Below are 21,498 nucleotides of genomic sequence, written 5' to 3' on the forward strand. Positions count from 1 at the left end.
CCCTGACCGCCCCTCACTCCCTCAGCACCCCGGCCGCCCCTCACTCCACAGCACCCCGGCCACCCCTCACTCTACAGCACCCCGGCCACCCCTCACTCCACAGCACCCCGGCCACCCCTCACTCCCTCAGCACCCTGGCCGCCCCTCACTCCCGTCTGCCTCGGGGACTCAGCCCACTGCAGGGAACCTGTCCCTGCTCTTTCTGTCCCGAGAGGAAATGCAAGGCAGCCTCAGGATCTCCCCTGCCCCCTCCTGGAAGCGGAGCCCTTGTTGGTTTTCTGATTCCACGGGGGAAGATTTGAACCAAAAGCCCAGAGCACTCTGCTCCTGAGCAGACACAGGACCCCATTCAGGCGTCTGCAGTCCAGGCCCCAGGCCGAGCAGAGAGGTCAGAACGCCACCAGGTGTCCCCGAGGCTGCCCCACCCGCCGGCTAAAGCATGGACTCCGGGCCAGACTGGTTAAATCCAGGCTCTGCCCCTTCCGAGCTGTGTGATCTGGGACAAGTACTTAACTGCTCTGAGCCTCCGTTTCCTCACCTATAAAAGGCGGGGGGGGGGGGGCGGGGGGGGGTGTCATAATTCTACCTCATACCTCATTGGGTTTTTAGGATTTTAAGAGTTCCTGTGTATCAGGTGCTCAGAACGGGGCCTGGCACAGAGTGGGTGCCATAGATCAGTGTCCTCACTGGGTGGCCCTTTATCCCTCTTTTACTCCGTGAAAGCTTCCTGAGTAAACAAGCGACAGGATGAAGTGCTTTGTAAACGGCCCTCAGTGGTCACCCCCTGCCCTCCCCCCCGAAAGTTACTCTCCTGTCTCTCCGGACCACCCCCCTGACCCTGGCTACAGTCAGGCTCTTTTGTAAACTTTTTTTTTTCAATTATTTCACAATTTTACAAGTCCTGGTGTAATTTTATGGGTTTTTTTCCCCCTTTTAATTGCCTTGAGAGGGAGAAAGAGAGAGAGAGAGTAACATCAATAAGAGAGAAACATCCATTGGCTGCCTCCTGCACACCCCCTACTGGGGATCAAGCCCACAACCCAGGCATGCGCCCTGACTAGAAAGGAATCAAATCAGCAATCTCTGGGTGCATAGACGACACTCAATCCACTGAGCCACACCGGCCAGGTTGTAAACATTTTTAAAAACTCTTTTCAAATCAAAATAGTGAGCGTATATTTAGGTCATGTAAAGAATGCCGAAGGGTTTGGTTAAAAAGAGCAGCTCACCCAACCCCTGGCCGCCCAAGCCTTTCCCCAAAGGCAGTCCCTTTGATGGGTGATTTAGCTCTTTATTCTCTTCCATCATGTCTGTCCATCCCTCAGCACACTTCTGCCAGCCATTCCCCCGGCTGGGATGCCAACAGACAATATCCCTGCCCCCCCCAGACCCTGGGAGGCGACGGGCATGACATCATGTCTGGTGTGAGCAGGGCTGTGAGGGGAGAAAGCCAGGGTGGTGGGGGATGGGCGGAGATGGAAGGAGGCCACCTGGGATGAGGTGAAGTCTGGGGGGCTTCTCGGAGGAGGTGGTTCTTGAGTGGAGTCCTAGGTGAACAGGGAGCCGCCCACGTCCATATCCGTCTGGCTAACCAATGCCATACACCCAGGCTTCCAGACAGAACCGTGTTAGGCATTTTGCTTGGCCTCCTGCTCTAGTAGATGTGATTATGGCTCTCTCCCAGCCCCTCCTTCCCCAGAGCCAACTCTCCCACGACAGAGTTCCACCTCTGTGTCTCATTCCTCCCGTCACCTCTGTGCTTTAAAATGAAAGTGTTGGCCGAAACCGGTGTGGCTCAGCAGATAGAGCATCGGCCTGCGGACTGAAAGGTCCCGGGTTCGATTCTGGTCAAGGGCATATACCTTGGTTGCGGGCACATCCCCTGTAGGGGGTGTGCAAGAGGCAGCAGATCAATGATTCTCTCTCATCGATGTTTCTAACTCTCTATCCCTCTCTTTTCCTCTCTGTAAAAAATCAATAAAAATATATTTAAGCCGAAACCGGTTTGGCTCAATGGATAGAGCGTCGGCTTGGGGACTGAAAGGTCCCGGGTTCGATTCCGGTCAAGGGCATGTACCTTGGTTGTGGGCACATCCCCAGTGGGGGGTGTGCAAGAGGCAGCTGATCAATGACTCTCTCATCGATGTTTCTAACTCTATCTCTCTCCCTTCCTCTCTGTACAAAATCAATAAAATATATATTATATATATATATATATATATATATATATATATATATATATTCAAAATAAAATAATATAAAATAAAATGAAGGTGTCGGACCCACAGTATTCCCGGTCCCTTCCCCTCGGGAGCAGGGGGATTTTCCTCACCTTCCACCTCCCAACCTCTAACGGGCTCTCTTACGGTTTCTAGCTCCTGTCGGCGGCTAAGTTTTTCCAGCTGGAGGCTCTGCAGCGACACTGTGAGATTATCTGTGCCAAAGGCATCAACACGGACAACTGCGTGGACATCTACAACCACGCCAAGGTAAGGGCCGCCCGGGCCGCCCGCGCTGACGGTACATGCTCACGGGCGAGGTGTCCCCGCACGATCAGGCCCAGACAAGCAGAGCCCAGGCCGGCCCCGCTCCCCCGGGACTGACCAGCCTGCACCCTCCCAGCTCTGGAATAATGCCCATCCCTTCCCCGCTCCCCTCCAGATGCAAGCGGGAACCCAGACACCCCCGAAGCAGGGTGGTTTTTACCGAGTGCCTGTGCCCCGCAGTGCAGGCTGCTGCAGCCGCAGGTGGCCCCTGGGTCCCGCAGGGGTGACCGGCACCCAGGGGCGGCCCCCACAGTTGGGTGGAGCCTCACCTCGGGCAGCCAGGTTCTGGAACAGAGGTTCTCGGGGTGCGGGCTCCAATCCAGCACTGACAACACCCCCAGGGAACCTGTTGGGAGTGTACATTCTAGCGCCCCGTTCCGACCTACAGAATCAGAAACTCTGGGGGGACGACCCCTGTGGCTTCGCAGGTGATTCTGGCACCACAGTTACATCACCGGGCGCTCACTTAAAGTCCCCGGTCCTAGGACCTCTCACAGAGCAGTTCAATCAAGCTCTGCGGGGTATGGGTGGGGGGCAGCTGGGAGAGAGGGTGTTTTTCGAAGCTCCCCCTGTGATTCTGGGATGTGGCCGAGGTTGAGATCAGGGTTTCAGGACTGGGGAGAGCGAGGGCCAGGTGGGACACTACTAATCAGCATCACCAGGGGAGAGTTTAATTCTGCTTAGTTCCCGCCCCGTGGCCACAGCCAGGTCCTGGCAGTGGAACCCAGGAACCTGTATTTTTAAAAATATATTTTACTGATTTTTTTTCCAGAGAGAGAGAGAGAGCTATAAACATCGATGAGAGAAAAACATCGACCAGCTGCCTCCTGCACACCCCTCACTGGAGATATGCCCACAACCAAGATACATGCCCTTTGATTGGAATCAAACCTGGGACCCCTGAGTCCGCAGGCCGACGCTCTATCCACTGAGCCAAACCGGTCAGGGCGGAACCTATGTTTTTTTTGTTGTTTTTTTGTTTGTTTGTTTTTGTTTTTTAATATATTTTATTGATTTTGTACAGAGAGGAAGGGAGAGAGATAGAGAGTTAGAAACATCGATGAGAGAGAGTCATCGATCAGCTGCCTCTTGCACACCTCCCACTGGGGATATGCCCACAACCAAGGTACATGCCCTTGACCGGAATCGAACCTGGGTCCCCTCAGTCCCCAAGCCGACACTCTATCCATTGAGCCAAACTGGTTTCGGCGGAACCTGTGTTTTTAACGAGCTCCCAGGGTGACTGTTGTGACTTCAGTGCCAAGGCCAGTCTTCACTCCAGTCTCCGGGACCCACTGGTTTTAATCTAGTTCATCTCACACGAGGGGATCTGGGACCGAGAGGATTCATTATCCCAGGTGCCGCTTCGTGCTGTTTTCTGTGCTCAGCACAGGGGATTCACATTCGCTAGGAAGAAATAATGAGATAAGACCAGGAATCAATTAAAAACAAACAAAACAACTTTGGGTAACTGGAGCTCAGTGTCCTTGCCTCTGACATCCACATCTCTGCAGGGTGACAACTCCTGTGTGAGTCACTCTCTCATGGCTCATCGGGAAAAACCAGGGCTGCGTGTGAGACGTTATTTTCTGTCTTAAACCAACATTTAACGATTCCTTTTCATGGGCAGACTCCTGTGCCAACAGCCTTGTGGCACCACCTCTCTCCATCTTCACCACAACCCTTTTAGAGATAAACGCTATCCTCGGTCCCACGTCATCATAAGCAAACAGGCACAGAGAGGTTAAGCGGCTTGCTTAAGGCCACACAAGCGGTTGCTGAGGGGTTATTGTGTTCTTAGTGTGGTAAAATGTATGTAACATGCAGCACACATTTTAACCATTTCTAAATGTGCAGTTCAGTGCCATTAAATCCATTCGCATTGCTACGCAGCCATCACCACCCCCCCATCTCCAGATTTTTCTTCTCACATTGACACTCTGTACCCATTAAACACTAACTCCCATGTCCCTCTCCACCCAGCCGCCAGAAACCACCATTTTACTTTCTGTGAGTCTGACTGTTCTGGGGATCTCATGGAAGTGGAGTCACGCAGTATTTGTCCTTGTGCGACTGGCTTCTTTCACTTAGCACCGTGTCCTCACGGTTCACCCATGTCTCGGCATGTGCCAGAGTTTCCTTCCTTTTTAAGGCTGAATGATGGTGTTTATCCATTCATCCACCATTGACATTTAGGCTGCTCCCACCTTTTGGCTATTGTGAATAATGCTGCTGTGAACGTGGCGGACAAACCCTGTGTTTGCGCCCCTGGTTTCAGTTCTCTGGGGTATGTACCCAGGCGTGTAAACCTAGATTTGTCTGACTCCAAAGCACAGGTTCTTAACTTTGGGTTTACTGTGTGGCCTAAAAATTGCTTGAAATGTTTGCAAAGATCCTTGATACTAAAAAAATATTTTCTGATTGGTCATCAGTAAATCAAAGGTACAACAGGCTACTTAGTTCACACATGCACGCATGCGCGCACAAAGCACTGGGTGTTTTGGTTAAGTAACAGTTTTACCAAAATCTGGTTTCTCAGGACACAGACTTTTTTTTTTTTTTTTGATTTTTTACAGAGAGGAGGGGAGAGGGATAGAGAGTTAGAAACATCGATGAGAGAGAAACACCGATCAGCTGCCTCCTGCACACCCCCTATTGGGGATGTGCTTGCAACCAAGGACCGGAATCGAACCTGGGACCCTTCAGTCTGCAGGCTGACGCTCTATCCACTGAGCCAAACTGGTTCAGGCAGGACACAGCCTTAAAAAAAAAAAAAAAAAAAAAAATCTCCATTTCCTAGTCCATGAATGGGAGGTGGTGATGCTACCTGCCTCAGGGAAATTTGAGAATCCAATGGGATGATGCCTGGGAAATGCCTAGCAGGTGCCCGGCACATTGTAAGCTCTCAATAAATTATTGCTGTTCGTTTCCCTGCTCTGAGAGTTAACCATTCGTTCACACATTCCACAAACATGAAGAGTCTGCCAAACGCCATGCCTTCTGCTTGGGCTCCTCACGGTGAGCCAGGCTTTCAAAGTGCCTCCTGTCCTGATGTAGTCTATCAGGAACCGCGTCTCTAGACCAGTTTCTCAAGGTCACTATCGAAAACTCTTCGCTGGGGGACTGCCCGTCGTGGGGATGTTCACCATAGCTTCTACCCATTAGATGCCAGTGGTACACACACCATCACCAGCCCATTCGTGACGACCAAAAACAGCTCTAGGCTTTTCCCATTGTCTCCTGGGAGGCAAAAATCACCCCTGCCCTAAAGACATAGAATTGTTGTGAGAATTAAATGGGTTAATACTTGTCACAACCTTACGATTGTGTCTACAACTCCATTTGCGTGCCAGTGATCTGTAGTGTTACGAAGAAACACAAAACCCAGGGGCTGTAACAGTGAGTGCTTATCTCATTGTATACAAGAGTCGCCAGCCAGGCTGAAAGGTTCTAGTCTCAGCGGGGCTCGCTTCTGAGGTCAGCTGGCTGGTTGATCTTGCCTGGCTTTGCTGATCCTGGTCGGACCCTGTTGCTGTCAGAGGTCTCAGCTGGGACAGCTGGGTTGACTCTACTCAGTCTTATGTGGTTACTCACTCCAGACCGGCTGGCTCGGGCTTGTTTTCGTGGCAGAGGCCGGGTTCTGAGAGAAAGAGCACCCTGCCACATGAATGTAGCTCAGAGCTGGTGACTCTCCCTTCTGCCATGTTCTGTTGGCCTGAGCAGGTCACAAGCTCAAGAGACAGCCCTCCGATGAAGAAGCTTCAAAGAGTGTGACTATAGCCAAGGGTGGAGGAGCAGGGCCACATTCACAGTCCACCTACCGCAGTGGTCAGCAAACTGCAGCCGCAGTTTGCGGCTCTGCTGACAAATGAGTTTGCCAACCACTGACCTAGACTCTCCATTCCAATAACTACAGGCTGTTGTTGATCCTTGTGATTAAACCCCTATCCCAATGATCAGCAAACTCATTAGTCAACAGAGCGGCAAACCGTATGTGGCCCTCGAGCCGCAGTTTGCCGACTACTGACCTACCGTGATAGGTATCCACCGTTATTACCTAGGGAAGCCTAGGTAATGGTTCTGCATCTCAGAACCATAACCATCTCCCGCTTCTTCTCCACTCCCCGCAGTTCCTTGGAGTCACCGAGCTCTCCGCGTACTGTGAAGGCTACTTTCTCAAAAACATGGTGGTCCTCATTGAGAACGAAGCCTTCAAGCAGCTCCTCTATGACAAGAACAGCGAAGGTGCGGGCCAGGACGTGCTCCAGGACTTACAGAGGACGTTGGCCATCAGGATTCAGTCCATCCACTTGTCGTCTTCCAAAGGCTCCATCGTGTGAGGCGCCCAGTGCAGGGACCACTCCCCGGGACGTCCCAGTGCTCCGGCAGCGCTGGCTCCACACAGACACACGTTTCCCCCAGCGTCTGCTTTCTCCTGGGCCCGGGAGCTGCCTCCACTGCCTCGGATCCCCTTGAAGAAGCAAATTCAGCTCCACGGGTCCCTGTTGAACAACGGAGGACATCCCGCTGGTCTGCAGAGCAGGGCGCAGCTGGGTCCAGAGCTTGAAGGCCAACCAGGGGCCGCCAAGCTAACCCCATCCAAAGGCGCCGCTGGGTCACTGAGCATCTGTTGGGGGGACCACTGTCAGAAGGATGGACTGGGAACCACAGGTCATCCGGGTTCCAGGTGGGCAGCTGGGACACCTAACTGCAGAGAGTTTTGTTGCACGCGAAGGACCGTAGCAGCCACAGTTGAGCACGAGTCAACCCTGATTGCAGATGGGTGAGACTGTTACCAACAACGAAGAAATCATTTGACAAATTTTTAGGGGTGGGAACTTTTTAAAATGTTCATTAAAACACACACACACACACACACACACACACACACACACACAGGGCAGCCTGTAGTTTAACATATATTTCTAAAAGCATAACAGTTCATTTTCAACTGAATTGTGTTTAGGGATCTGTGTTTTGAGATTTTTTTTCTTTAAAAAAACAACAACAGTAAGACAACAGGTTCATACTGTATAAATCTGCATCTGACAAGATATTGCTGATATTCTATCCAAGGTGAAATCATACTCCTGCCTTAGTGATCTCGGTTACACACAAGAGGTGCACTGCCAATAGTTCTCTCTCACTCAGTAGTTGAAAACAGCCTGCATGCTAGTTGTGGTTTCGGGGTGAGATTGGAATTAGCCCCACATAAGAAAACATGCATTTGCATGGGCCGCACCTGCGAAATGTTATGTTTGTGCTTCGTTTTTGCCAAGGTAAAAAAACACACACACAAATATTCCATCACTTCCTGCTAAAAGTCCATTTGGTTGAAACGGATGTGTCCATTTCTTTTCCTAATGATGAATGATTCTGGGATGCTTTTGCACATATGTGTTCATAGATTATGCTGATTTGGGGGGGGGAATGGGGGAGAGGAAAGCACGTCAGAGGATTTACTAGTATTTCCAGAGTTTTCTCTGTATTCTCAGAAGATGTTAATAGTTTGTTACTAGCCAGAGCCTATGACTATGTTAGATTATTTTTCAAGAGGAAACCTATATGATAGGACGGCTTCTTTCTGTATTTCGAGAGTGTACAGTATAGGGTTATCTATAATGAAAGTTTCTATCCACAGGGTTCCATTTGCTCTGCCATATATTATAAGCAACAGCGATGGGTCAAGTGCCACAATATTCCAAATAATGTCGGAGTTGCTGCCTCTGTTCTTGTCCTTCCCTTTGCTCCATGCAGTGGAAACTGGGAGGAATGACTTTTACCCCTCAGGATGGCCAAGTTTTGTGGACAAACCTATTTCCTAGCATGCCTTTGGGAAAGCCCTGCGCAGACCCTGAGATTCAAGGGAGCTGCTGTTCGTCCATCATACCTGCTCCCTGAGCCACTGTTCAGAGGACAGTGTTGTGCTCTGACTCATGGGGTGACCGTGGAGAACCCGGGCCACGTCTGTCTTCAGTGTTGGTTCTCCTGTGATGTCCCTACGTAAGGCCTCTCTTCCGCCTGGTCCTTTGCAAACCTCCTCAGGCCCTACAAGCATCCACGAGGAAGGAAAAGGTACTGCAGAGGGGTCCTGATGACAAACACACAGCACCTGTGTGTCCCGTCACCGTCTCCTGCCTCCTCCTGCGTGTGCTCAGAGATGCCGGGTGGATGTTCCCTTATCCGCGACGGACTTCCTATGACTGCCTAATGCTATCGGGGCCTCTGGGCATTGACTGGTACCGTGGCAACTCCTGACGGGCTTCTGTTCTAGTTCGGTGTGCTTTCTCTGTCATTAAAAGAAATGATTTTCCCAAACCTCGCATCCTTTGTATAGGCACGTGAGATCTTCTTTTTCATTTTTTTTTTAAGTATATAGTCGGCACACATCCTTATATTGGTTATATTAGTTTCAGGTGTCAACATAGCGATTCAACATTTTTATACCTTATGATGTGATCACCCATTAATCCTAAAGATCATCTGTCACCGTATAACTTATCACAATATTACTGACTACATTCCCCTTCACCTTTTCACCCCCAAAACCCCCTTCTGGTCTCTGTTTCTCTGAGTGTTTTGTTTAAGATTCCACATATAAGTGAAACCATATGGTATTTGTCTTTGCCTGACTTATTTCACTTAGCATAATATCTTCTAGGTCCACGCAGGTTGTTATCCATGGCGAGATTTCCTTCGTTTTTGCTGTGTGATGTTCCTGTGTGTGTGTGTGTGTGTGTGTGTGTGTGTGTGTTCACACGTGCTGTCTTCCTAACCCATTTATCTGTTGCTTCCATATTTTGACTGTTGCAAATAACGCTGCAATGAACATGGGAATGCAAAAGTCTCTTCCAATTCTTTGGATAAATACCCAGAAGTGGAATTGCTGGGTCAAATGGTTGATCTACTTTTAGTTTTTCAAGGAATTGCCACACTGCTTCCCATGGTGGCTGCACCAATCTGCAGTCCCTCCCACAGGACACAGGGTTCTCTTTGTCCACATCTTAGCCAATGTGTTATTTGTTGACCTTTTTGTAATAGCCATTCTGGCTGGTTTGGGGTGGTAGCTCTTTATGGTATTAATTTGCATTTCCCTAATGTTTCCTAAATTAGAGTTGCAAGCAGTCGCTCTCCCAAAGGCCTCATCGACTCAGGAATGTGAGACACGTTTGTGACACTTATGACATGAGTCTGAAGCTCAAAGCCCCACAAATGACTGAGTAGGTCTCAGACCCACTAGAGCCCCGACTTTCAGTTCAGAACTGGGGACCATGGCCCTTCAGAAAAGGACGGGGGGTGGGGCGGGGGTGTGTGTCACAAATCCCCAAAGGAAACCAGATGTCAACTCCAGAGAAACCCAGGATCACTGTCTCAGGTCCGAAGCCAGGCCCGTGACCTTCTCTGCCACTTGAGTGCATGACACTCACTCCTCACCCCTCCCCTGAGAGACCTCCCTGGTGAAACTTCCTATCACCTCTGGTCCCTTCCCCTCCCCCCTCCCCCCCCCCCCCCCCCACTGGCCAATCCCTTGAGCCCAGCAGCAGCACGTGCCTCTGGACAGGGCCACCGCAGAAACCCGTATCATGCCTATTTTTTCACCCTCTTTAAAAATAACCCAGCAGGGGGGGGGGGAAATAAAATAAATAACCCAGCAGATTTTAAACTTCCTCTCGGTGGGAAAAAATAGAACGGGCGCCCAGCAATCACATCGCACACGAGCTCCCCTTCCTGATGAGGCAGTCAGATAGCGAGGGCCCCGCAGAAGGACACATCTCCAAGTTTAGCTCTGAATGTGAAAAGACAATCTGTCTGCATGAATAGGCAATTAAAAGAGAAGTCCTGGTAGCATTGGTATGCTCTTCAGATGTTGTTTTGTAGGCTTAACTTTCCTTCGGATGACTGTAGAATTTTAATGCCATCTCACACCTCTGGGACGGAGGGCTGCCCGGGGAGGAGGCGGGACAGAGGGCTGCCCAGGGAGGAGGCGGGTGGCGTCACAGAGGGGCTCTGGTCTGGGACCAGGTGTCACCCCTGGCCCTGTGGCTGCGTCGGCTGCTTGGGTGACTGTGGCCAGCCCTCTCCTCCATTCTGGACCTGTTTCCACTCAGAATGAGTTTTTTTGGCTGATGTTCTGTGTGCCTGGAATACGTTCGTGAATGAGAGCACTGTGCACATGTGATAGGACATTCAGGAGGGCTTAGTAAAACAGACCTCTGTCTACAATGTTTTCAGTAAAATAGGCAGGAATTCAAATAAAAGCCTTAAAAAAAGGCTCCAAGGATATTTTTTTTATGAGGATGCATCTCACCAGATGATGGCCTCGTGACCATCTCCTTTTTGTTTTGTTCTTTTGTGTTTTTGTTTGTTTGTTTGTTTTTAATATATTTTATTGATTTTTTACAGAGAGGAAAGGAGAGAGATAGAGAGCTAGAAACGTCGATGAGAGAGAAACATCGACCAGCTGCCTCTTGCACACCCCCTACTGGGGATGTGCCCGCAACCAATGTACATGCCCTTGACCGGAATTGAACCTGGGACCTTTCAGTCTGCAGACCAACACTCTACCACTGAGCCAAACTGGCTTCGGCTGTTCTTTTGTTTTTAAATAACTATAGATTCACAGGAAGCTGCAAAGATAGTATGGAGAGGTCCATGTACGCTTCACCCAATTCCCCCCAATGTCCAGTCCAGTGCAATATCAAAACCAGGAAAATGATGTTGATGAAATGAATGCGTCTATTTCTCCGCCATTTGATGACATGTGGAGATGTGTTTAATCACCACAATCACTACCCCATCACAAAGACCTCCCTCATGCTGCCCCTTTATAACCTCTCCTAACCCCTTCCCTATCCCTGGCATTTAGGCATTCTGAGAATCCTCTGTAATAAAAGCCTCATATACTAAATGTCCAGTCATCCAGTCATCCGTTCAGCCACTATATGCTACTGATATGCTAAGGCCGCTCAACCACTAGCGAGTTGACATGCACTGACCACCAGGGGGCAGATGCTCCAATCGGTAGGTTAGCTTGCTGCTGGGGTCCAGCTGATCAGGACTGAGAAAGATGGGCTAGATATCCCCTGGAACCCTCCCACAGTTCCTCCCTGGCTGGCCAACCTCTCTGGCTGGCCAAGCTCCCACCTGGGCTAAATGGTCCTTCATTTCCAGCCCAATCATGCACTGGTGGGATCCCCCAGCCTGGCCTGTGCCCTCTCACAATTCGGGACCCCTGGGGGGATGTCAGATGAGCCAGTTTTAACCTGATCCCACAAGCCAGGCTGAGAGACCCCACTGATGCACAAATTCGTGCACCAGGTCTCTGGTGTTACATAAATGGAAGCATAGAGTAGATGGCCTTACTCAGCACAAGGACCTTGAGATCCATCCACAGATGTTGCATGTATTAAGAATCTGTCCTTTTTTGTTCTGAGTAATATTGCCCAGGGTCCCATCTCTGTTGGACCAAATACGTGAACTTGTCAGGAAGCTTGGTGGTGAGGCAGCTTGGTTTTGGCAGCTGACTCTCTGTTCATTGCTCCAGAAAACAAGTGTGTGTCTTGAAAGCTGGACATAACTTCCTGGTCCTGTCCAGCAGGGAGCTGAGACTGTCCCATGATGTTAGGCCCACAGCTGGGTGTTCATGATGGGTCCCTGGGGTCCACTGCTCCCACCTGGGCTAAATGGTCCTTCATTTCTGCAACAGGGTCCTTCTGTGATTGACCAATTTCCAGACGTTTCACTGATGGTGTAAGACAGTGGTCAACAAACTCATTAGTCAACAGAACCAAATATCAAATATCAGAGGGACCCGCCTCTCTGCTGTGGCATTGAGTACTCAACCTCTCCCCGCCCCCCCCCCTTTTTTTTAAATATATTTTATTGATTTTTTTTTTTTTTTTTTTTTTTACAGAAAGGAAGGGAAAGGGATTGAGAGTTAGAAACATCAATGAGAGAGAAACATTGATCAGCTGCCTCCTGCACACCCCTCAATGGGGATGTGCCCGCAACCAAGGTACATGTGCTTGACTGGAATCGAACCTGGGACCCTTCAGTCCACAGGCCGACACTCCATCCACTGAGCCAAACTGGTTTTGGCTTCTCCCGTTCTTATTGTTCAGGGTTGGCAGTAGAAGGAAAGCAGGGCGTTCTTGTTTGTCTTAGGACTTTTAGGAGGTGTCTTTCTGCATGCCCAGAGCACCCTGAGAGTGGTAGGGATACCCAGGAGAAAACCATCGGAGATGGCCGTTGCTTAATGTTCACCTCACCACACTCTGATAGTGAAGAGGAATGAATGAAACATCTGGCCCACAATGGCTCCCGGGTGACCTTGAGACTTGTCAGCCCTGTGCCATGGGGACAGAGAAGGAGTGGCAGGCTTGTATCTACAACCCCTCATTATTTTCTTTCCTTGTCAAGGGAATGACTGCATGTTCGGCACTTCAAAGGCACCCCTCTCATACATTGGGGATGTCGGGGAAGTTCAGACATTGTTTTCTGTTGAACATGAAAGTAAATGAAGTCTGTTTTTCTAAAAAATTCCCTGAGGCCAGGGAATGAATCTCTGCCCCTGCGATGGGAGGGTTTTAGTTTAATGGAAGTCAGCTGTGTGATGTGGTCGCTTAGAAGAATGCATTTAGGTAAAGGCTGCATTGATTGAAGCATGGCCGCTGGAATGAGGAGGTGATGGTTTTGTCTGCCCTGGGAGATCCCTGCTGAGTTGTGTCCGTATGAATCAGAGTTCTTACCAGAGAGCACCGCTGACTAATTTAAGAAGAAAGTGGAGCCCTAGCCAATTTGACTCAGTGGATAGAGCGTCGGCCTGCGGACTGAAAGGTCCCAGGTTCGATTCCGGTCAAGGGCGTGTACCTTGGTTGCGAGCAAATCCCCAGTAGGAGGTGTGCAGGAGGCAGCTGATCGATGTTTCTCTCTCATCGATGTTCCTAACTCTCTATCCCTCTCCCTTCCCCTCTGTAAAAAAGCAATAAAATGTTTTTTAAAAAAGAAGAAAGTGGACCTATTCAAAGAAAAGCCCTGATGAGGTCACAGCTGCCACCAAATACTACAAAGGCAGAAATCCACAATGGCAGTTCCACAGGTATCAGGAGCTCGATTTCCATGACTGCCGCAGCTGCCATCTTGCATCCAGAACTCACGCTGCCCCCAAAAAGCTCAATGCCTTTTTCTCCGCCTGCACTATGAAGGGCCTGGGTCACATGACTGGTCCCAGCTGCAGGGGAGACTGGGAATTTCAGTTCTCACTACCTCACTAGGGAGTGGGGACGTACAGGATTTCTGCAAATACAGAAAGATGATGGGTGGCCATGAGCATGACACATGCCCCCTACACTTAGTGAAGGTCAAAGAGAAATCGCAGCCACATAGAAGGAAGTAGCCGGGTGAGAGAGCAGCTGAGGAGGTTTGGCCCATAAGAGAGAGGACTTGGGTGGCCATCATGGCTGCCTTCAAATCGCAGCCAAGGTGTCAGAGATGAGAGCAATTAGCCTCATTCAGGACAGCCAGGGATTAAAACGGTTCCAGTGATGGCGTCAGATTTCACTTAAGTATCAATAAGAAATGTTGCCCAGCCAGCATGGCTCAGTGGTTGAGGGTCAACCTACAAACCAGGAGGTCACGGTTCAATTCCCAGTCAGGGCACATGCCCGGGTTGTGGGCAAGATCCACAGTGTAGGGAGTGTAGGCAGCCAATCAACAATTCTCTCTCATCACTGATGTTTCTATCTCTCCCTTCCTCTCTAAAAATCAATAAAGATATATTTTTTAAAAAGAAATGTTGAAAGTCAGAGCAAGAGCCTTCTAAAGATAGACTGAGCCGTCTCAGAGGGTAGTGAGTTACCTGTCACAGGCAGCATTCAAGGAAAGCAACCACTTGAAGGTGATTCAAGCAATATAGGAAGGGAGGATGTCAAGGTTCCTTATAATTCAGGGATTTTGTCATTATTAGTCCTCTCCTTCTAATATGAATCATCTACTTAGCCTCCGAAAACAGATCAGTCTTGATATATCCTATGCAGAATTTATAATGACCTCCCAGCCTTCGTTTTTGCCAGGGCTGCCTTTTATTAAAGCCTGGAACCCTATTTATCCCCATCAAGTTAGTGAGGCAGCACATCAATTCATTATTCTTACTTATCTAATGCAGAAGGAAGAGAAATGGTCTACAAAACCTTGACAGCTGGGAAGAGAAAAAGTAGCCAGAAGCAATTCAGTCACTGAAAAATGAAATTCCTTTTTATAAAAGGGGGAAAAATGGATTTCAGTAAAGCAATCAAGTTAGGGAAGGGCCATTTTTTGAGAGTGGAATGAAATCCAGGTATGTGAAATTGCACGTGTCAACATCGCATCTCTTCTGCGTTTTTCAAACCAGACTCAACGGAGAAAACCCCTGCGTCGTGCATCAGTGCGGCCACAAGTGCCTGGTGAGTGAGTTCCCCTGTCAGCCTCAGTCTTCCCACCTAGAGAATGGGGACATCTCCACAAGGACACAGCAGGTGAAGGCGAGGCACTCTTGCAGCCATGGTGGGCGGGCATGCTCTGTCCAAATGCAGAACACCATGCCCAGTAAGCAGGGAGGAAGAAGGGGGGACCAGGCTGCCTCCGATCTTACCAATCTTATCGTTGATTGGTTGAATCCACCTCACCCAAAGGCTCTGTCAGCCATCCAGCCCTGGGGCAGCCCAACCTTCTACACTGTTGAGTATGGGCTCCAGTGTGATTCATGAGCCTCTGTTGGCAGTGTTGCCCCCTAGAGCTCAGGGACCCCAGCATTTTGTTCATCTGCTCTGAGCTCCTAGGCAGGGAAGGTTGCTAGGTGGCTGTCAGCTGATTGCCACATTTCGTCTGGGGCCTGACCAGCGTGCCTCTGTGAGGGGATAAGAGATAGTTCTACGGGACTGAAGCATTTTCAGTGCAGGGGACAGCAGTGTGTTTTCCGCTCCTTATTTTGCTCCTCTTTTACATCTTTGGGGACAGAAGTTGGCAGGGCCGGTTTTAGAGAATGACTTGTTGTCAGAAGAAGGACCCCCACAGCTCCACGCCATACGACCCACTCGCTGCAGTGCGCACACACAGATGAAAATCAGGAAAACCCAACACTGCTCTGACTTGGCCATGATGGCAAGACATAACGTCTATCCAGTGTTTGCTATGTGGCAGACATCATACCAAGTGTCCCAGCCCTCACTGTGAATCCTATGAGGTAAGGATTTGTATTCCCGTTTTACGGACAGGAAAATGGAGGTGCAGACAGTAAGGCTAACAGGTTAGTAAATGCAGGTCAATTATACCCATTAGCCCAGTGGTCGGCAAACTGCAGCTCGCGAGCCACATGCAGATCTTTGGCCCCTTGAGTTTTTAGCAAAGGCCAGCTTAGGAGTACTTTAATTAAGTTAAACACCATGTACCTACCTATATAGTTTAAGTTTTAAAAATTTGGCTCTCACAAGAAATTTCAGTCGTTGTACTGTTGATATTTGGCGCATTAGCCTGTGGTGGAGTTGGTTTCGCTATATGCCATTTCACCACCGTCCCAGGCACCTATTGATGTCCAGCCTCTCTAAAGGAGACCAGCAGGTTAGAGAAGAGATGCAGAGCTGTAGAATGGCTTTAGAGAGCATCTGAAGAGGCGGTCCAGTGCAGTGTCAGCAGGACAGGTGCTGGGCTCTGGGTAAGACAGAGTGGCCTTCAAATCCCGGCCTGATCCTTCCTAGCTGTGCGGCCTTGGGCCCCTTACTTAATCTAAAGCCCGTTTCCTCAGCTGTGCCACGGGCATGGTGGTCCCCGGGTGTCCAGTGAGGTTGTGTTGGGATCTGAGCATTCGCCTGGGGTACAAAGGATACACAGCAGCGTGATGATACAACCCAAGCTTAGAGAGAGCAACTAGGTTGCCTAAGCCCACACAGCATATTTGTGACACCTGGTCCAGTGTTCTCTGCACAGCAGCTGCTCTACGTTATTCCTATACAGTATTGGGCCCCTCTATCCCCTACAATAGGGGTGTCGAACTCAATCAGAGAAGGGGCCAAAATCTAAAATCCAGCCTAAATCGCGGGCTGAATGGTTTACTGAACAGTCATAAACTGACAATGTCATAAACTGACAGCGGAGTGCAGTGATGACAGCGCGGTGCGGGCCACATTGCAAGGCCTGGCGGGCTGGATTTGGCCCGCGGGCCTTGTGTTTGACACATGTGCCCTACAAGCTTCCTTCTCAAATTTCCCACTTCAGGGTTTCAGGTAGGTTTTACTCCCCTGCAGGGCTATGCTGCCATACTCAATGGTCCGTGCCAAACTGGGTGAAGGGGGAACAAGCAATTAGAGCAGCTACAGTTCAAAATAAGTGATGGGGAAGGCGGGAATGTTCAAGTTCCTGTAGTGTCCACTAGATGGAGCCACACCTCTGCATTCATCCGTTCCCTTTCTAGTCAAGAACATGAGTTGGCTTATAAAGGATTGAGAAGATTCATGCATTCACTCACGCATTCATTCAATAAATACAGGGTGTCCCCCCCCAAAAAAAAAATGTATACACACTTTAATAGCTGACAGCTCAATTTTTGAACATGAAATATCCTATATAATAAAAGACTAGTATGCAAATTGACCAAACAGAGGAATGACCGTGTCAGCTATGAAGTGCACTCAACACAGGAGCTGCCCCCTGATGGTTAGTGCACTCCCGCAGGGGGGGCACCGCTCAGCCAGAAGCCAGGCTCAAGGCTGGTGAGCACAGTGGCAGTGGCAGGAGTAGGCCTAAGCCAGCAGGCGAACATCCCCCAAGGAGTCCCAGACTGCGAGAGGGCGCAGGCTGGGCTGAGGGAGCGCCCTGCCCCCCAATGCATAAATGTGGTGCACCAGGCCTCTAGTATTTTAATAACCTCTGCCTTATAATTATTCAAAGTGTGTATTCTTTTTTTTTTTTTTTTTTTTTTTTTTTTTTTTGGTACACCCTGTATTTACTGAGCACAACCCTGAGCACAACCCACAGGTTGAGAACCACTAGCAGGGTCGCCTAAGACCATCGGAAAACATAGATATTTACATTTCGATTCATTAACAGTAGCAAAATTACAGTTATGAAGTAGCAACGAAAATAATTTTATGGTTCCACCACATGAGGAATTATATTAAAGGGTTGCGGCATTAGAAAGGTTGAGAACCACTGCTCTAGTCCAATTCTCCTCATCCTCCCCCTCAATTAGCCATGTAACTAACAGCCTCCAACTGGTTACCCCATATTCACTCTGCCCCCTTGCTCCCCTCCCCATGCATTCTACTCCCAGGAGATCAACTGACATGAAAACACAAGTTGGGTCATATCACTTGTCTGCCTTCTACCCCCTGCTACACGGCAGCCTCCCTTCCATGACCTGCAAGGTGGTGCACCACCTGGCTCCCCGTCTGCCTGTCCCCTCCTTGTTCACACTGCTCCGGCCTCAGGACTGGGATGGTGACCCCAATACCACTCTGCTGATCATCAGGAGGGAGATTGGAGCAGGAAATCAAGGAAGAACTTGAGTTGGAAAGCTTATTGATGTTCTACTGTAAGATAAACACCGAAGCATTACCCAGAAGTGAGGGGGGACAGAAGACTACATCTTGAACCTCATGAAAGGAGTTCTCCTAAGAGGTGTTGGTGATGGTGGCATCAAGGAGAAGGGGGTTTGGGAAAAGCAGCGTCTGGTGGAAGCTGAATGGCCAGAAACCTCAGCTGTCACCTGGCAACTGGAAGCTGGACAGGGTGAGTGAGTCTCCGATCAGGCTGCTGCATCCACAGTTGCTTGCACATCTTCTTTCCCCTTGACTACACAACCTTTGACCCTCGGTTGTAGCATAAAACTCTTTTGCTGGGAAGGACTGTGCCATATTCATCTCTGTAGCTCTTTCCCAAACAGAACTCTGCACAAAGATGGCAGAGAAAACGTTTGGTGAATGTTGTAACGGTTCTCACCAGCCCACTCCCGGTAGCGGCCCCCCATTCTCTTCTAGAGAGCCCGCCCATCCCCGTTCTCATTCATGTGCTCCATGTAAGAACTGACTCCCTCCCTGGCTCCAGACCTGACACGTGGCCCAGACCTACCCAAGCAAAACATCCCTTTCTCCTGACCACAGTGACTGGCTCCAAAACAGGCAAGGGACCATCCCAAACCGAGGAAACAGATGAGACTGAGAGAAGTGAGGAGAAAGACAAATGCTTTCATTCTAGGCTGCAAGTGGTAAGGGAGAGGTCTAATCCTAATGACATGGCTTAAGCTCCTGGATCCAGCTGTGTCTGAAAGCCATTCATGTCACTGGGGTCTGGAGTCATCTAAGCATATTAATCCCATTTCTTGCCTAAGGCAACTGGACTTGGGTTATCCATCACTTGCATGCAAAAGAGCCCTGACAGACAAAGAAACGAATGAATGAATTTACCTGAAAATTGTACCCCAAGGAAGGATTCTGCTCGAGGACTCGGAATCTTGCCATTCACTCTCTGAAACGGGGCAAACCGCCTACTGTCTTTGGACTTCAGTTTAGAACTCTGATATCACCCACTTATACATACGTTTATTGGCATTTCTTGTGCTGTACACCGCGCTAGGTGTTGGGTCTACTGTGGTAACAAAGCCCTCATGGTCCCTGTTCTCATGAAAATGGAAATGAAGTTCAGTTCTAGAAAAGTAAAGTTCATTTGGGTGCACCTGTTTTTACCACTGTACCATCTGTGGCCTAAGTCTCTAGCTCTTGAAACAGGTAGCTGCTGGTATTCCTTCAACTCCTTATCTGCTAATATTATAGGGCAGCTGGTGGAGGGGGAAGAAACAGGGCCTCGTATAATGAGGGGTGGGAGTATCACAGGCTTTGCTTCCTTCCCAGTGCTCAAGGCCAATCAGAAGTAATGCTTATGAGCCTAATTACACACAGCACTGAGCTGGAGGATGAAGCAATAGCCCAGTGTGGGCCTGGGTCCAATCCTCCCGGACCTTTAGCTCCAAGAATAGCCAACATGCGAGCAAGTACATTTTTTCTGGCCTCTGGCAAAGAGACATTTCTGAGTCAAATATGCTCATCAGTGTTCCCAAGAATCAGGCTTAGAAAAGGATTTTAAGCTCCATCTCTTTCGATGCTTGTTACAAGGAACTAAGAATGCCAACTGCAATTGGGTTTTCATGTTTGAAGGGAATTCACAGCGTGGGTTGAAGTGGCAGAATGTCAGAGACAAGCCCAGTAGGTAAATTTAGCGGGTCCAAAATAACCTATTGTTTAATTTATTCTTCCATGTAACAAATCTGTGTCAAGTGCCCACTCTGCACTGGGCACCATCATAGAACAGCCGCTGGCTTATAAGAGAGCAGCTCAAGAGGAAACAGATCCAGAGGCGAATTCTCAACACAAGCCTCCTCTCGCATACCAGGCCCACACATCTGGCTAAGCCCAGCCAGATGTTACTAAACCAGCCTCCACTAATAAATCAGCTAATGTGCTCTATTCTAAATATAGCAGGTATTCTAGCTTGTTCTGTTTATTATTACTACATTAAAAAATTACCTCAAAACTTAGCAGTTTGGTACTTGATGCCACTGCCCTATACCCTTAAAAATGATTAAAATGGCGCTAACCTGTTTGGCTCAGTGGATAGAGCCTCAGCCTGTGGATTGAAAGGTCCCAGGTTCGATTCTGATTAAGGGCATGTACCTTGGTTGCAAGCACAACTCCAGTAGGGAGTGTGCAAGAGGCAGCTGATGGATGTTTCTAACTCTCTATCCCTCTTCCTTCCTCTCTATAAAAAAAAAAAATCAATAAGCCAAAACCGGTTTGGCTCAATGGATAGAGCGTCGGCTTGGGGACTGAAGGGACCCGGGTTCGATTCCGGTCAAGGGCATGTACCTTGGTTGCAGGCATATCCCCAGTAGGGGGTGTGCAAGAGGCAGCTGATTGATGACTCTCTCTCATTGGTGTTTCTCACTCTCTATCTCTCTCCCTTCTTTTCTGTACAAAATCAATAAAATATATATTTTTTTTAAATAAAATGTATTTTAAAAATGATTAAAATTGTAAGTATTATTTTATATATATGTATATAAAACCATATTATGGTATGTATTATATATACAATATATTTATGATATTATATATAATATATAATACTATATGTTATATATATATATAATAATATATATTACCATAATAAAAAATATGGAAGGATAAAAAATATGGTTCGAAACAACCACTTGACTGAACTCACAGATTCTGGGTCGGAGTCAGAACATTTGGGCAGGGCACAGTGGGATTGGTTCATTTCTGCTCCATGGTGTCTGGGCCTCAAGAAAAGGCAAAGGCTGGTGTGAATGGGTGTCTGGGCACTGCAATCATCTGAAGGCACGTCCATTTACATGTCTGGGCTGACTCAACACCCAGGATTGTCCACTGGAGCACCCCCATGTGGCCCCTCCGAATGGCTTGGCTTCCTCACAGCATAGTGGCCTCAGGGTAGTCAAACTTTTTATATAGCAGCTCAGAGCTCCAAATATGCGTGTGTAAGGAAAGCAAAACCTGCATCTCACTTATCACCTGACATTGGAAGTGTCACTTTTGTCCAATTCTATTGGTCAAATTAGTCATAAGCCTATCTAGATCCAAGGTCAGGGAGAGGGTAGAACTAGACTCTATATTTTGATGGGGACGTATCAAGATCACATTGTGAAGATACTGTTGTATCCTTTTCTGAAAAATGCAATCTGCCTACCACCTTTCTAAACGGCCCAAAGCAAAGAAACCACAGAATCAGAGTAGAGAAACAGAGCATGGGACTTGAAAAAACATAATCTTCTTTATCAGAGAATTAGCAATGGGCTCCTGAGATGCTGGCTCCTCAGGCTGGCAGGGTGCCAGGTGCATTAGGCTGAGTGTAGAGTTGGTGTTTAGTTGTAGTTCTCTCAGTTCTGTGTGTG

General features: G+C 48.8%; 1 protein-coding gene across 3 annotated transcripts in view; it reads left to right on the forward strand.

The window, feature by feature from the left end:
• The window catches only part of ABTB3 (ankyrin repeat and BTB domain containing 3), a gene marked incomplete at its 5' end in the record, with an annotated part of 237,531 nt that extends 228,263 nt beyond the window's left edge, over positions 1-9,268 (forward strand). For 2 of the 3 annotated variants that reach the window (XM_084876948.1, XM_084876949.1), the window contains 2 exons: positions 2,376-2,489; positions 6,677-9,268. In XM_084876948.1, coding sequence (XP_084733074.1) covers positions 2,376-2,489; positions 6,677-6,886 — 324 coding nt within the window. In that variant the 3' untranslated portion in view covers positions 6,887-9,268. The remainder of the gene's footprint in view (positions 1-2,375; positions 2,490-6,676) is intronic. The other variant, XM_084876951.1, reaches the window with a different exon arrangement.
• Positions 9,269-21,498: the final 12,230 nt, after the last annotated feature.

Source organism: Pipistrellus hanaki (genome assembly GCF_964339955.1).
Source record: "Pipistrellus hanaki genome assembly, chromosome: 3".
Classification (NCBI taxonomy): domain Eukaryota; kingdom Metazoa; phylum Chordata; class Mammalia; order Chiroptera; family Vespertilionidae; genus Pipistrellus; species Pipistrellus hanaki.